Genomic DNA, 17500 nt, shown 5'->3' on the forward strand with positions numbered 1-17500 from the left:
GAGCGCCAAATATAATTTCATCCTAGGGCTGTAACGATTTGACCAAAAATAAAAACCTCGATTAATTGAACATTTGACCTCGATTACGATTAATGAACGATTATTATTTATTTATTTTTGCCCTCATAAGGTTTTTGAGTAAGTTCACTGATGAGGTTTGTGCTGTAAATATTTTCTACTATTAAAGGTGGAATTTTTTTTTCTAATGAAAAAGTGCATTGTGATTTTAAAACACTTGAAGGAAACGGTTCACTTTCAGCAGTTATTGTCTATGGAGCAGATTTCTGTTTGTTGTACATCAGATACAGATAAATTAACACTGTAGGCCTACATTACATTTATCTGAATGCATTAATGAGAGAGTGATTGTGTGTGAGAATTACTCTTACCGTCTCTATTCATTATGAAGCTGTGGTTTGTACTTCAAAGGTATTAAAATGTATGATTATAACGGTTGAGTTTCTAAGCTACTTTAGTGACTTTACTTTAGTCACAGCTTCTGTCTGAGTGTTCGTTTGTCAAAATATATCATACATTAGTTCAACATAATACACATCTGATGGTCGAAACTCGCTTTAATGTTCAAACTGGCAGGGCTTAAACCACATACAAATGACAAAGCTTTGTGAGGACGCAGGTGAGAGATCTGCCTTCAGGGCGCGCGCGTTTTCAGAGACGCGACACGACTCGGCTCTGTCACTGAAAGAAGCTGAGCACTGAACGGAGAAGTTTTCCGTATTGTTGTTGTTGAATAGTTCACAATCGCTTTAAATGTTGAAACTGGCAAGCCTTTGAACGCATTTACTTGACAAACTTTATGAGCACGAAAGTGAAAGCGGCTTCGGGGCTTGCGCGCGCCGTCTGTGTGTGTGTGTGTGTGTCAGCGCGTAGGCTATAAGAACAGCGATTAACTGACCTGTATAAACTGTGTAAAACCTGCAGTTACTATAGTGATTCTGAGCATCTATAAACACAGATAACTGCTCCTGCATCTCTGTGTGTGCCTGAAAACTGCACTTGATGTGACTGACGGGGCGGAGTCACGTGAAAACCGAAATAACCCACATGGGAAAAATACGTCGGTTAGAGGTTCTGAATGTCGGTTTCGGTTATTTTTCGATTAATCGTACAGCCCTATTTCATCCTACAGCATCTCTAAATAAGAAACAAAACAGAACACTGTTAATTCCAGCATGTCCTTGTAGACTGAGATTCACACGGATTTATTATCAATATTTACTCACTTTATGTGTCAAGTGGGCGGTTCTTAGCCATAATAACGTGGATGAGAATTCATTTCACAAGACTTTACACTGACAGATCTCAGGCGAGTGATTGAGCATGTCTGCATGCACACCAATAAACTGATAACTACCAATACAAGTTTATTGAAATAACCTGATTTAACTGTTTACCTGCAAATCAATAAACTGGCAATGCAAGTAAACCACAAATTATAAAAACACGGTTATTCCCCAGTGGTGATGTCAAAAAATTTAAAGCTACACTGTGTGATATTTTCCCTCATCTAGTGGTGAACTTGTATATGACCATCCAGTGAATATTAGTTTCTGTTCCTCTCATTTCCGATTTCGTTTTAACTCCTACGGTGGCCGATTTAGTCCAAGATTAACATGGCTTCCAGTTCGACCTCGTCCACATTCGTCACGGTGCCATCGAGTGTTAAAACGCCAAAGGCGAAGCTTGAATTTACGGGTATGTCCCTCTTTGGCTAATGTACTTTCAAGATGGAGGGGCAACATGGCGACCCGCATTCGAACCCTCACCCGTATGTGTTTTCAATGGCATATTATAAACTTACGAGAATACTTTATTACTTGAAAGAAGTAAATATACATTAATGAGCACATATATCTTTGAAAGAACTAAGTGTTTTTAGCTAAGAATAAACTAAAAAAGTTACACAGTGTAGCTTTAAGCATCCATCAATAAGAGTATTCTGCTTATTATGGGAGTTGTGATGATTTCTTGGGTCTAGAAAAAGTCAGAGTGTGTGATTATTTCTCACTGTGGCTGAATGTGCTTAAATCTGCCGTATAAGCACGCTTTGCTGTCGTATATCACACATAAGCACTTCAATAAGCCGACAGAACACAGGTTAAAGGGTCAGTCGGTCAGATGTCACTCTTGGCTTGCTCAGTCGGGGATACTAAATATTCAACTATATTACTGACCAGCTCATTTCAATTATATTTCATATCATAATTGAATTCATTCTTAATCATAATTATAAGACAAAATGTTGAAAATATGATTTTAAAAGTCCTCATTATTAGATAAAAAGTCAAAAATACGACATGCCAAGACAGTTAACAGATAAAATGTTGAATATATGACATGCTAAGTCATTTTGAGATGAATAATTGAAATCAGGACTTTAAAAAAAAAAATCAAAATTTTGGATTTTAAGTCAAAATTATGACTGCACTTTTATGATGGATGGATGTACTTTTATGATGAATGGATGGATGCACTTTTATGATGGATGGATGGATGCACTTTTATGATGGATGGATGGATGCACTTTTATGATGAATGGATGCACTTTTATGATGGATGGATGGATGCACTTTTATGATGGATGGATGCACTTTTATGATGGATGGATGGATGCACTTTTATGATGGATGGATGGATGCACTTTTATGATGGATGGATGGATGCACTTTTATGATGGATGGATGCACTTTTATGATGGATGGATGGATGCACTTTTATGATGGATGGATGGATGCACTTTTATGATGAATGGATGCACTTTTATGATGAATGGATGCACTTTTATGATGGATGGATGCACTTTTATGATGGATAGATGCACTTTTATGATGGATGGATGGATGCACTTTTATGATGGATGGATGCACTTTTATGATGAATGGATGGATGCACTTTTATGATGGATGGATGGATGCACTTTTATGATGGATGGATGGATGCACTTTTATGATGAATGGATGCACTTTTATGATGAATGGATGGATGCACTTTTATGATGGATGGATGGATGCACTTTTATGATGGATGGATGGATGCACTTTTATGATGAATGGATGCACTTTTATGATGGATGGATGGATGCACTTTTATGATGGATAGATGGATGCACTTTTATGATGGATGGATGGATGCACTTTTATGATGGATGGATGCACTTTTATGATGGATGGATGGATGCACTTTTATGATGGATGGATGGATGCACTTTTATGATGAATGGATGCACTTTTATGATGAATGGATGCACTTTTATGATGGATGGATGCACTTTTATGATGGATAGATGCACTTTTATGATGGATGGATGGATGCACTTTTATGATGGATGGATGCACTTTTATGATGGATGGATAGATGCACTTTTATGATGAATGGATGCACTTTTATGATGGATAGATGCACTTTTATGATGGATAGATGCACTTTTATGATGGATGGATGCACTTTTATGATGGATGGATAGATGCACTTTTATGATGAATGGATGCACTTTTATGATGGATGGATGCACTTTTATGATGGATAGATGCACTTTTATGATGGATGGATGCACTTTTATGATGGATGGACGCACTTTTATGATGGATGGACGCACTTTTATGATGGATGGATGCACTTTTATGATGGATGGATGCACTTTTATGATGGATGGATGGATGCACTTTTATGATGGATGGATGGATGCACTTTTATGATGGATGGATGGATGGATGCACTTTTATGATGAATGGATGCACTTTTATGATGGATGGATGCACTTTTATGATGGATGGATGCACTTTTATGATGGATGGATGGATGCACTTTTATGATGAATGGATGCACTTTTATGATGGATGGATGCACTTTTATGATGGATAGATGCACTTTTATGATGGATGGATGGATGCACTTTTATGATGGATGGATGCACTTTTATGATGGATGGATAGATGCACTTTTATGATGAATGGATGCACTTTTATGATGGAAGGATGCACTTTTATGATGGATAGATGCACTTTTATGATGGATGGATGCACTTTTATGATGGATGGACGCACTTTTATGATGGATGGACGCACTTTTATGATGGATGGATGCACTTTTATGATGGATGGATGGATGCACTTTTATGATGGATGGATGGATGCACTTTTATGATGGATGGATGCACTTTTATGATGGATAGATGCACTTTTATGATGGATGGATGGATGCACTTTTATGATGGATGGATGCACTTTTATGATGGATGGATAGATGCACTTTTATGATGAATGGATGCACTTTTATGATGGAAGGATGCACTTTTATGATGGATGGACGCACTTTTATGATGGATGGACGCACTTTTATGATGGATGGACGCACTTTTATGATGGATGGATGCACTTTTATGATGGATGGATGCACTTTTATGATGGATAGATGCACTTTTATGATGAATGGATGCACTTTTATGATGGATGGATGCACTTTTATGATGGATAGATGCACTTTTATGATGGATGGATAGATGCACTTTTATGATGAATGGATGCACTTTTATGATGGAAGGATGCACTTTTATGATGGATGGACGCACTTTTATGATGGATGGACGCACTTTTATGATGGATGGACGCACTTTTATGATGGATGGATGCACTTTTATGATGGATGGATGCACTTTTATGATGGATAGATGCACTTTTATGATGAATGGATGCACTTTTATGATGGATGGATGCACTTTTATGATGGATAGATGCACTTTTATGATGAATGGATGCACTTTTATGATGGATAGATGCACTTTTATGATGGATGGATGCACTTTTATGATGGATAGATGCACTTTTATGATGAATGGATGCACTTTTATGATGGATGGATGCACTTTTATGATGGATAGATGCACTTTTATGATGGACAGATGCACTTTTATGATGGACAGATGCACTTTTATGATGGATGGACGCACTTTTATGATGGACAGATGCACTTTTATGATGGATGGATGCACTTTTATGATGGATGGACGCACTTTTATGATGGATGGATGGATGCACTTTTATGATGAATGGATGCACTTTTTGGGCTTCAAAATCTCATTCCCCATTCACTCCCATTATAAAGCTCGGAAGAGCCAGGATATTTTTTAATAACTGAAAGAAGAATGTCGAACACACCTAGGATGGCTTGAGTGTGAGTAAATCATGGGGTCATTTTCATTTTTGGGTGCTGGGAGATCTGGGTAATGTGCAAAAATGCGTCAGTTTATTCTTACGCCGTTTATAAAGGAAAATGGTTTAACACGCTTACATGTGCAAGTGTGTTATCGACTCATTGAGCACAGACGTTTTAAGAACGTGCATGTAAACACACACTCGTTGACTCATTGGTCAGACGGCAGAGTTTCTGTAATCGAAGCCTCACCCTGCACGACTCCCCAGGGATACTGCCTCGCCTTCACCATCTTATTCCCGATATTCACCTCCTCCGTACTGCCAACCACAGCAAACGGAAGATGACCCTGGAAAAGAGCAAACCAAACATTGACAAACTCAAAACAAGGGCATTATCCTTCAGTTTTAAACACAAAACTATATTTTTCTGTCATTCTGTGCACACAGCATCTGTTCATTTTAACTGTGGGAGAAAAGACAAACAAATGCCTTTCACCCTGTGTGTGGGAACATTCAGAATTACACAGCAAAATGTTTTCTTTTGTATAAGTCAGGGGTGTCCAAACTGTTTAAAAAGGGGGTCAGATTCAACGCTGTGGATACACCTGGGGGCCGGTTCCTATTATATTTATATAAAAGTTTGTGTTTACATAATATATGTGCGTGTACTCTGTTAATTATTATTTTTATATAAATACACACACATTCATGTATATATTTAAGAAATATTTGCATGTATATACATTTATATAATCTATAATATATTTAAATATAAATGTTTTATATATAAAAATAATATTTTTTTCTTAAATATATACATGCTTGTGTGTGTATTTATATATAAATAATAATTAACAGAGTACAGACACACATATATTATGTAAACAAACTTTTATTTTGGAAGCGATTAACCGCGATTAATCTTTTGACAGCCCTAATATATATATATATATAATTACATGTTTTGTTTCTTGGAAAGCTTGAGCTGACAGTAGAGTAGCTTGATATAGACAACAATATCTGTAAAACTTTCAACAACCTCAGTTTTAAAGGGTGGAATTTAAATATTATTACTGAGTTAGAACTCTATTCTTATTTAAATTAACGAGTTAATCTACTTAGATCACCACCGGTAAAACCACAAAAAATGCTTTTCTTACTTAGTATTTTTGTCGTTTTTCCAGTCCAAATATCTAAAATTCTTAAATCAAGATGCTTTTATTAGATAAGTGAAATGACATACAATATTTTTTCTTGATTTCTGGGGAAAAAAAATCTAAATGAAGTGAGTTTTAGCTTAAAACAAGCAAAATTATCTGCAAATGGGGTAAGAAAAAGGACCTTGTTTCTGTCCCAAACAGAAATAAAGGCCTTTTCACAACGGGACGATTTTTGCGCGCGTTTATCGCAGACGTTTAACGCCTCGTGACTAAACAAAGCGCGGCAATGTGAGTGTGCACACGGATGCGCAAAATGCCAGGCGTAAAAGCGTAATTTTTTTTAAAAAACGCCTCGGTTAGTTTTTTTATTTTGACGCGGCGTCTTAAAAACTGTTAAAAATATCTTATGTCATTTTACTTATCTAGTAAAAGCATCTTGATTTAAGAATTTTTTATATTTGGACTGGAAAAACGACAAAAATACTAAGTAAGAAAAGCATTTTTTGCAGTGCACACGACACCTTCACTGCAAGGTAAAAAAATAAAAATATATATTTCTATATCGAACAAGCCGTTCGATATAGAAATATTTTTTTAATTTTTTTGGTATTTGGTATTTAGTCTATAAACACGTTTAATATAAATACAAAAGGTACAAAACTGCAAGTTTATGAAAAAAATAGTCTGTAATTTTGGCCTTTATTATTAATTTAATACATGTCTACATTAAAAATGTTATAAAATTAGATATTAGGGGGATGCCACAATTCTCAATATAATATTGAACCGTTCGGTACGGCATTCACCGTTCAATACGCGCTTGTGAATTGCGGTTTCTCGGTTTTTCATTAAATAATAATTTTTCTACAAATGCTATGATTTGCCTCCATCCCAATGGCCTACTGAACAACGCGACATACATTCACATCACAGGTCAGTGGTAGAGTTATACTCATGGACAGAGGTGGGTAGTAACGAATTACATTTACTTCGGTACATTTACTTGAGTACATTTTTTGGATAACTTGTACTTTTAGAGTAGATTTAAAGATGGGTACTTTTACTCAAGTACATTTCTTGTGAAAAAACTGTACTTTTACTTAGTTACATTCGGTGGCGTTCCTCCGTTACTGTCAAATGGTAATAATTATATTATATATTTTAAAATAAGTAAATATGACTTTCGCAAGTCTCGTGAAACGTTGGAGTGGCTGCTTCGCGAGAGGTGACTACGCATCACCCAATTATAATTAGCGCGCGTTTAGTCGGAAGATGATGGCCGAAGCAGAGGAAGATGTGTGTGAGCTACGGGCCTCAAGTTCAGTCTATGTTTTCACTCCAAGATGTCAAAAAGAATAGTTTCATAATGCGATGCATGTTGTGTGCACCAAAACGAACTGACGTCTCTCAGCATACAAGAATTCCACCCTGAAAAGAACATGTAGCGGTAAGTGTCACAATGATGCCTATATTTGAACACTATTAACGGTCATTTGGTAACTATGGGAAATTTTCCCTTATTATAATACTATTTCACACACTGTCCGAGTGTTTTCCTCATATGCGCTCTTGTGCAAGCAATGACAAATCGTTTGAATCCTCCAAACAACACACGTCCACGAACAAACGTTCACATCTTCACATTTACATATCCTTTTCTTCACAAAACGAAACAAATAGAATAGCCTAATGTGACGTCTTGCATAAATACACAAATCCGGACAGACACCTGTCTGAAGTGTAGAAAATACATACAAATAAAAACGGTATTGTATTTTATTCCTACCTAAAGAATAGCCTATATAGAAATATAAGAACAAAGTATGTTTTAAGAAGAGCTCTAGTTAGCCCAGCACACCATTAAATTACACTGTTTAACCATCACACACACACACACACGGTTCATTAGCTTACATTAGTTAACATGAACTAATAATGAACTGCACTTATAAAGCACTTATTTATCTTTATGTTAATTTAAACATTTACTAATGCAATATTCAAATATTGTTAACATTAGTTAATGCACTGTGAAATCAGCTGGATTTTTATGATCTAACGTTGACAAAGATTAACTTATGCTGAACAGAGGTGTTGTTCATGGTTAGTTCATGTTAACTAATACAACCTTATTGTAAAGTGTTACCGAGAGGTGTGTGAAAGCTCTCCAAGTAGCCTGAAATTCAGGGTTTTCGCTTCTTATCAATCATATCGAAAGCAACTAGTAACTAACTACTTGAGTAGTTCTCATCGAATACTTTTTTACTCTTACTCAAGTAAATATTATGATTGTTACTTTTACTTTTACTTGAGTAAATATTTCAGTAAGTACTTGTACTTTTACTTGAGTACAGATTTTGGCTACTCTACCCACCTCTGCTCATGGAACACTATAGATATTCACAATCACGAAAGTTCATTTTTGCATGCGTTTTAAAGCCTTGCCGGTTCATTTGCGTGCGCGGTTTTAACATGTGCTTTTCCGAGCGCGCGCACTAAACGCCTGTCAAACACGTGATTTACTGGACTAAGTAGTGTTGCTGCGCTAATACTGTCAAATACACACAAGGTTGACATAAACACAGTCAGTTATGTCTAAAGTGAAAGTAAAATTGTGTGTGTGTGTGTGTATATTAGATGCGTGCAAGTCTTTAATTGACAGCGGCGCAGCCTATAGTGAACACGCTGTCCTTAAAGGGACAGTTCACCTCTAAAATGATGTCATTATTTACTCACTCTAATATTGTTCCAAACCTGTATTCATTTCTCGAAGAAAGTATTTTCATTTTTGAATAAACTATCCGTTTAATGTTAATATAACAACAAAAGACAAAGAGAAAATCACTCACTGCTCTTGACTGAAAAACTAATACAGTAGCTTTAATAAGAATCAGTGTATATTTTATAGTGAAGTCTATGTAGTGTTTTATTTTTACATTTATTTATTCAATTTCATACTTAAATGCTGAAGTACTACTGTTGTAATTCTGCCAGTGTAAATCTTTATATATATTTATTTTATATTTTACATTACACTAGGAATGTGTACAAGGGTTTTTTTTTTTAAGTAAAGTTTTAAGTTTAAGTAAGGGTTTTCAATTCTTTTAAGTAAAATAAAGAAAGAGTATTGCAATAAAAAATTGCCTTTTTTCTCCTTAACCTCTTGCTGTTCCTGTCGCCTAAGAATAGAATAACAAAAAACTGATGTGACAAGCCATCAGAACCGAACCGAACCAAAAACCGTGGTTAAAAACCGAGGTATGTATTGAACCGTGGACTAACTGTATTGTCGCATCCCTATTAGATATTAACCTACATTTCTGACAAAATACCACGGTTACAGTTCGTGTTACCACAGTAAATCCATGCTAAATGTTGGTTGAAACTGGATCGGCTCAGTGTTTCTCCTGATTTGTATGTTAGTGTTGTTGATCAAGTCAGCGCTGTTTAACTGGCTTTAAACTAAATTAAATCACAGAGCTGCAGCTTTTACCGGAGACCTCTACGCCGAACTCGAATGCTTCTCATGGGCTGTTTAGTGGTCATGTGATCGAGAAACTCAGACAGCAAGTAAACAGATTTGTTCAGACAATTTTTTTTTACGGTCTATGGTTCAGACTCAAAGCTTGCAAGTTGCGTTGGTTCGTTGTGCTTTTGGCGCGTTACTGTTGGCGCTAGCCCAAAATCTAGTACTGCCACATATAATATATTTTAATAGACAAGCTGCGGGCTGTTTGAAATTCATCCCCGGGCCACATTTGGCCCGCGGACCGGACTATGGACACCCCTGGGATGAGTGTATCATAATTTGCGCATGCAACACAAAAGATGCACGTTTGTGGATCAGGTGACGCATGCATTCATTAACTCATTTGGATTTTGAGACTTCCTTTTCGAGCTTACTAGCAGTGAATAAGCCAAATTATTAATGTGCACAACTACCAAATGTGCATTACTACATTTAAACTAATACTTTACAACTTGTGTGTGCAAAATCCAGATTTACATGAATGTGATCACTTGAAAATCTTTATTTCAAGCAGTGTTAATTTTGTTGACGAATAATTTGTCATAATTTTCGTCAACGACCTGTTTTCACTGACGAAAACGAGACGATAACTAAATAAAAACTAGTGTTGGATGACAAAAACTATAACGAAAATCAACTGTCATTTTCGTCAACAAATAAAAACGAGACGAAAATGTTGGGGAGGGACGATTAGAGAAGCGATCCAGTCAGAACTGAACTGATCTAACCGCTGGAAAACACACACACACACACCCAATCCAGCTCCAGAGCGGCTCAATCAATCAATAACACACATTTATGCCAGACTATTGTTTATGAACTAATGCTGATGAATAATGTTTACTTTACCATGTTTATATTGTAATATGTTTTAGACGGTTGTAACAATGCATATTTTATCTCCTGAACTTGAATGAGCTCCTGCAACTGCAACAGAGGCACAAACATTTCAAAATAAGAGTCCCGGTGTATTTCAAGCTTGTTTATAATTAAAAGTCATGCATTATATATTCGTTTTTGGTTACACAATAAACTGTATTTAATTTCATTCCCATTTAATTCACATTCAGGAGGAAAGACCAGTATTTGACACATATTCAATAAAGTATCAGGGTTATAATAGTTCACTAAAAATCTTCATTACTTGAAATTAAATAAATGTTAACTGAAATAAAAATAAAAAAATAAACAAACTTATTCGAAGCTTTAGCTTAACCTGATATGGCCTACTAACTAAAACAGAAATACAAAGTTATAAAAAACTATATAGATGTTTTTAAAAAACAAACAAAGTGAATTGAGCTCTTTCGTGTATTTTTAATGTCAAAGACAAAATTATGTCAATGTCAGTTCAAGTGACAGTCGGTTATGTAACGCTTAATGTATTACAATTGAACTAAACTCATTAGATTTTAGTCGACTAAAACTAGACTAAAACTAAAAACAATTCAGGAGACTAAAATATGACTAAAACTAAATAGCATTTTAGTCAAAAGACTGTGACTAAAACTAAATCAAAATTTGCTGTCAAAATTAACACTGATTTCAATGCGATCTCCAGAACTCACGTTCATCGCTGTGTTGATCTTCGCCACCGTTTCATCGTCAATCGGGAACTGGTAGATCTGCACGCCGTTGCTGACCAGCTCGCTCATGATCTTGATCTTGAACTTGTGCAACTCGCTCTTGGAGATGGTGTCGGCTTTAGCGATGACGGGAATGATGTTGACCTGAGGAGCAGAACCAGAGCGAGAAAACACTGAAATAAATGGGTTTGGTTTTAGAACTAACATTTATGACATTCCTTCTGCCGTACAGAGAACAAAGCCCAACCGTACTATTATTATTATTATATTAAAGTGACTGAATCTGACATAGTGACTGAGAGGCTTTTAAAAACTCTTAACCGTCACCGTCCCGCTGGCGCGACGCCTGGCGCTCTTTTTTCCGCCGTTTTTCGTATCATATATTTGAGTAATTATCATAAATTAGGTATCATTCGAAAGCTAATGAATTCAAAATTCATCCTGTGAAAGCCGTTTTGAAATCAGACGTTGCGTTACCATGGAAACGGTACTTTAAATTCTTCAACCGGGCTCCTCCCCCTAGTGGGCGGTGTCATGTTTCATATTACAACATTTATTTTAACTACTTTATAATCAAAATCTTTTATAATATTGACAAAACATATATCGTCGGAAAGGACTGAGTCTCAAGGGTCCATATTTGGTGACTGTTTTGTGATGGAAGTGACATTTGGACAGAAATTTACAGGAAAATGCTTTAAAAAAACAAAACGATCAATGGAATGTGTGACACCCGGTGGCTATTTTTGGTACAGCGCCTAAACAAAATCTCATGGGGACTTTAATTTGCGTGATATCAATTTCAAATTTGGAACACAACTTGGTTAGACATATGGCTTTGATTTTATAGTAATTTCAGAGTCACATTTTTTTTGTAAAATATATATTTTATATAAAATATAATAAAATATTTAGTACAGTATTTTTCATTAACAGTAAATTTAAACTTCCATAACTTTTTCATACTTTCATATTTTGAAATGCTCCCTTCAGCAATACTTCAGCAATAATCTGCCGAGTGTCTTCCTTAAAACAAGACCAAATTTAGGTATATATTCCAAAGCATTCTTGAATTACAGCCCTTTAAGTTTAGATAGTGCATTTTCATGACTATTTTCAAAAAGGGGGGTGACAGTTAAGAGGTTAAATGCATGATTGAGTCCACTCAGCAACACAAGTTTAAAAATAAGGATGTTTACTCGATCTCAGACGTCTCGTCCAGACATTGAGCAGATAAAACAATCCTGACCGCTGTCTTCATCCACAGAAGGTCAGCAGGAATAATCTTATCTACTGATGCCTTCAGGTCATGTCTGAACGGTCTGGTCCTCAAACTCTTGTGAGGTAAAACGGTTTCTCACACTTCAACAAAATATATGTATTTATAACTATATTGTATTTAATAATTTAGTGTTTGACCACCTACAATAAAGGTTTTCTGGTAAGGGTTAGGTATGTTTTGTTTTATAAAGTGCAGTCAACGTTAACGCATTAACACATTAAAATTATTTGACGCAAATAAATTAATAAAGCACTCAATATTGCGTCATTAACATAATTTACGTCACACAGATGATCTTGGGAGTCGAAAGGGTGCGATTAATCGCGATTAAAATTTGTAGTCTGTTGACAGGCTATACTAATTAGATTATATTATATGCAATCTGAGCTGCTAATATGAGCTCTTGAAGCTCCACCCTCTTCCAGAAAGGAGCTCATTTGCATTTAAAGGGACACACACAAAACCGGTCAAAAGTGACAATTTTAACACATGATCTGGGGTGTATTTTGAGCTAAAACTTCACATACACACTCTGGGGTCTTATTTTACATCTTGTAAAAAGGGGCATTATAGGACCCCTTTAATAATTTATTAATTTATCCAGAATTGTGCAGCTCTAGTATTAGGCTTACACTGTAAGTGACATGAACAAAACATTTAAATCGTTAATCACAATTATTTGCATGATCGTGACAGGCCTAGTAACACAATTTGTCCAGCCTTATAATTATTATTGTCCAGCCTTATAAAGAAACCGGTATAATTGAGAAAAATACCCACATATACCACGAAACCGGTATAATTGAGAAAAATACCGCCATATACCGTGAAACCGGTATAAATGAGAAAAATACCGTAATATACCGCGAAACCGGTATATGAGAAAAATACCGTCATATACCGCGAAACCGGTATAATTGAGAAAAGTACCGTCATATACCACGAAACCGGTATAATTGAGAAAAATACCGCCATATACCGCGAAACCGGTATAATTGAGAAAAATACCGTAATATACAGCGAAACCGGTATATGAGAAAAATACCGTCATATACCGTGAAACCGGTATAATTGAGAAAAATACCCACATATACCAGGAAACCGGTATAATTGAGAAAAATACCGCCATATACCGCAAATAATTGAGAAAAATACAGCGAAACCGGTATAATTGAGAAAAATACTGTCATATACAGCGAAACCGGTAAAATAAAGAAAAATACCGTCATATACCGCGAAACCGGTATATGAGAAAAATACCGTCATATACCGCGAAACCGGTATAATTGAGAAAAATACAGTCATATACAGAGAAACCGGTATAATTGAGAAAAATACCGTCATATATCGCGAAACCGGTATAATTGAGAAAAATACCGTCATATATCGCGAAACCGGTATAATTGAGAAAAATACCGTCATATATCGCGAAACCGGTATAATTGAGAAAAATACCGTCATATATCGCGAAACCGGTATAATTGAGAAAAATACAGTCATATACAGAGAAACCGGTATAATTGAGAAAAATACCGTCATATACCGTGAAACCGGTATAATTGAGAAAAATACCCACATATACCAGGAAACCGGTATAATTGAGAAAAATACCGCCATATACCGCAAATAATTGAGAAAAATACAGCGAAACCGGTATAATTGAGAAAAATACTGTCATATACAGCGAAACCGGTAAAATAAAGAAAAATACCGTCATATACCGCGAAACCGGTATATGAGAAAAATACCGTCATATACCGCGAAACCGGTATAATTGAGAAAAATACCGTCATATACCGCGAAACCGGTATAATTGAGAAAAATACCGTCATATATCGCGAAACCGGTATAATTGAGAAAAATACAGTCATATACAGAGAAACCGGTATAATTGAGAAAAATACCGTCATATATCGCTAAACCGGTATAATTGAGAAAAATACAGTCATATACAGAGAAACCGGTATAATTGAGAAAAATACAGTCATATACCGCGAAACCGGTATAATTGAGAAAAATACCGTCATACCGCGAAACCGGTATAATTGAGAAAAATACCGTCATATACCGCGAAACCGGTATAATTGAGAAAAATACCGTCATATACCGCGAAACCGGTATAATTGAGAAAAATACCGTCCTATACCGCAAAACCGGTATAATTGAGAAAAATACCGTCATATACCGCAAAACCAGTATAATTGAGAAAAATACAGTCATATACCGTGAAACCGGTATAATTGAGAAAAAAAACGTCATATACCGCGAAACCGGTATAATTGAGAAAAAAAACGTCATATACCGAGAAACCGGTATAATTGAGAAAAATACCGTCATATACCGCAAAACCGGTATAATTGAGAAAAAAAACGTCATATACCGCGAAACCGGTATAATTGAGAAAAAAAACGTCATATACCGAGAAACCGGTATAATTGAGAAAAATACCGTCATATACCGCTAAACCGGTATAATTGAGAAAAATACCGTCATATACCGAGAAACCAGTATAATTGAGAAAAATACAGCGAAACCGGTATAATCAAGAAAAATACCGTCATATACCGAGAAACCGGTATAATTGAGAAAAATACCGTCATATACCGCAAAACCGGTATAATTGAGAAAAAAACCGTCATATACCGAGAAACCGGTATAATCGCGAAAAATACCGTCATATACCGCTAAACCGGTATAATTGAGAAAAATACTATGATATACATTTTTGGTCATGCCGCCCAGCACTATTTTATATGTTGTAAAAAGGGGCATTATAGGACCCCTTTAATAATTAATTAATTTATCCAGAATTGTGCAGCTCTAGTATTAGGCTTACACTGTAAGTGACATGAACAAAACATTTAAATCGTTAATCACAATTATTTGCATGATCGTGACAGGCCTAGTAACAAAATTTGTCCAGCCTTTCCAAAAACCTAACCTAAGGTTTGAAGATCGAATGTGGGTCAAACATAACCAGAGGTTTGTGAATTGATATCGTTCAGGATCACGTTTTACTGTTGACTGTTAGTTACGAGTGCATTTGTGGAAAACGTGACGGTCTAACCTTACTGTCCAGCTTCTTCATAGTGACCAGATCTAGGGATTTGAGCGAGTGTCCAGACGGAGCGATGAAATACAGGCAGGCGTGGATCCTGGAGTCGTGGTAGTTGTGAAGAGAGCGCTTGATCTTCAGCTCCTCTTGTAAATACGACTCAAACTGCGTGTCAATGTAATCCACTATGTGCTGGTAACTGGAACAGACACAGAACTTCAATATGAATGTAAATAATATAATACAACAATAGTGCATCACTGTCTAAAGCGCTGCAGAATCCAATCTGACCTCTCCTGCTTGTTCATCTGATCCCCAAAGCCCACGGTATTGACCACAGTGAGCTTCAGACGAACATTACTCTCCTGAAGATCATACGTCTGCGCTCGCAGCTTTACCTTCGGCTCAAAGTGAGAAGACTCGAAGTTCTCAAAATTGGTGTTGAAAAGCGTGTCCATCAGTGTTGATTTGCCAATCCCAGTTTCACCTGTGAGAAAGAAAGATTCCCGATATCAATGATTTCAGAAGTAATTGCGATGAATTCTTTTTTTCTTAGTGCTGAGATACAAACTCATAATTCTGACTTTTGCAGGTTTATATCCCACAATTCTGTCTGTTTTCCTCAGAATTTAGGCCTATTTAAACTCGCAATTAGAGATACACCGCTCGACCGGACCATTTTTAGTTTTATTTTGGCCGATCTTTATTCCGGACTTGCACACAAACTGCATTGCAATAATTTTGAGATGGTGGTCCAGTGGGTTAAACCACTAAACTGATATGCAGAAGGTTACTGGTTTGATCCCAGCAGTCGCCACCACCAGTGTGTCCTTGAGCAAGGCACTTTGCTCCCTGTTGCTCCAGGGGGATTGTCCCTGTAATACATGCACTGTTGGTCGCTTTGGATAAAAGCATCTGCAAAATGCATAAATGTAAATTTTCCATAATGTTCTGAATTTCTCACATTTACAAGTTTATATCCCATGATTCTAACTTTTTTTCCCCTCGCAACTGTTATATCCCATGATTCTTACTTCTTTCTCGCAACTTCAAGTTAATATCCCATGATTCTGACTTTTTTCCCCTCGCAACTTCAAGTTTCTATCCCACAATTCTGACTTTTTTCCTCACAATTCCAAGTTTATATCCCATGATTCTGACTTTTTTCTTGCAATTCTGAGTTTATATCCCACAATTCTGACTTTTTTCCTCATAATTCCGAGTTTATATGCCATGATTCTCATTTTTTTCCTCACAATTCCGAGTTTCTATCCCATGATTCTGACTTTTTTTTCCTCGCAACTGTTATATCCCACAATTCTGACTTTTTCCCCTCGCAACTCCGTTATATCCCATGATTCTGACTTTTTTTCCTCGCAACTCAGAGTTTCTATCCCATGATTCTGACTTTCCCGCAATTCCGAGTTTATATCCCATGATTCTGACTTTTTCCCCTCATAATTCTGAGTTTATATCCCACAATTCTGACTTTTTTCCTCATAATTCCGAGTTTATATCCCACAATTCTGACTTTTTTCCTCATAATTCCGAGTTTACAGGGAGTGCAGAATTATTAGGCACGTTGATTTTCTGATCATATTTTTTTTCCAGGCACATTTGACCAATTCCAAACCACAGTAATCCTAATAACTACTATTGATTTAGTATTTAATAATGTATAAGTGATATATAATTGTTCATGAAGGCAGGAAATGAA

The 17500-nt window shown here is 36.1% G+C and overlaps 1 protein-coding gene across 2 annotated transcripts in view; it reads right to left on the minus strand.

The window, feature by feature from the left end:
- Window positions 1-17500, minus strand: part of septin10 (septin 10) — a 46838-nt gene that overhangs the window by 21401 nt on the left and 7937 nt on the right. For both annotated transcript variants that reach the window (XM_079821745.1, XM_079821746.1), the window contains 4 exons: window positions 16075-16270; window positions 15796-15982; window positions 11429-11590; window positions 5422-5518 (listed from right to left, as the gene is read on the minus strand). In XM_079821745.1, the coding sequence (XP_079677871.1) occupies window positions 5422-5518; window positions 11429-11590; window positions 15796-15982; window positions 16075-16270 (642 nt within the window). The remainder of the gene's footprint in view (window positions 1-5421; window positions 5519-11428; window positions 11591-15795; window positions 15983-16074; window positions 16271-17500) is intronic.

This window comes from Gobio gobio, assembly GCF_949357685.1.
Source record: "Gobio gobio genome assembly, chromosome: 7".
NCBI lineage: Eukaryota > Metazoa > Chordata > Actinopteri > Cypriniformes > Gobionidae > Gobio > Gobio gobio.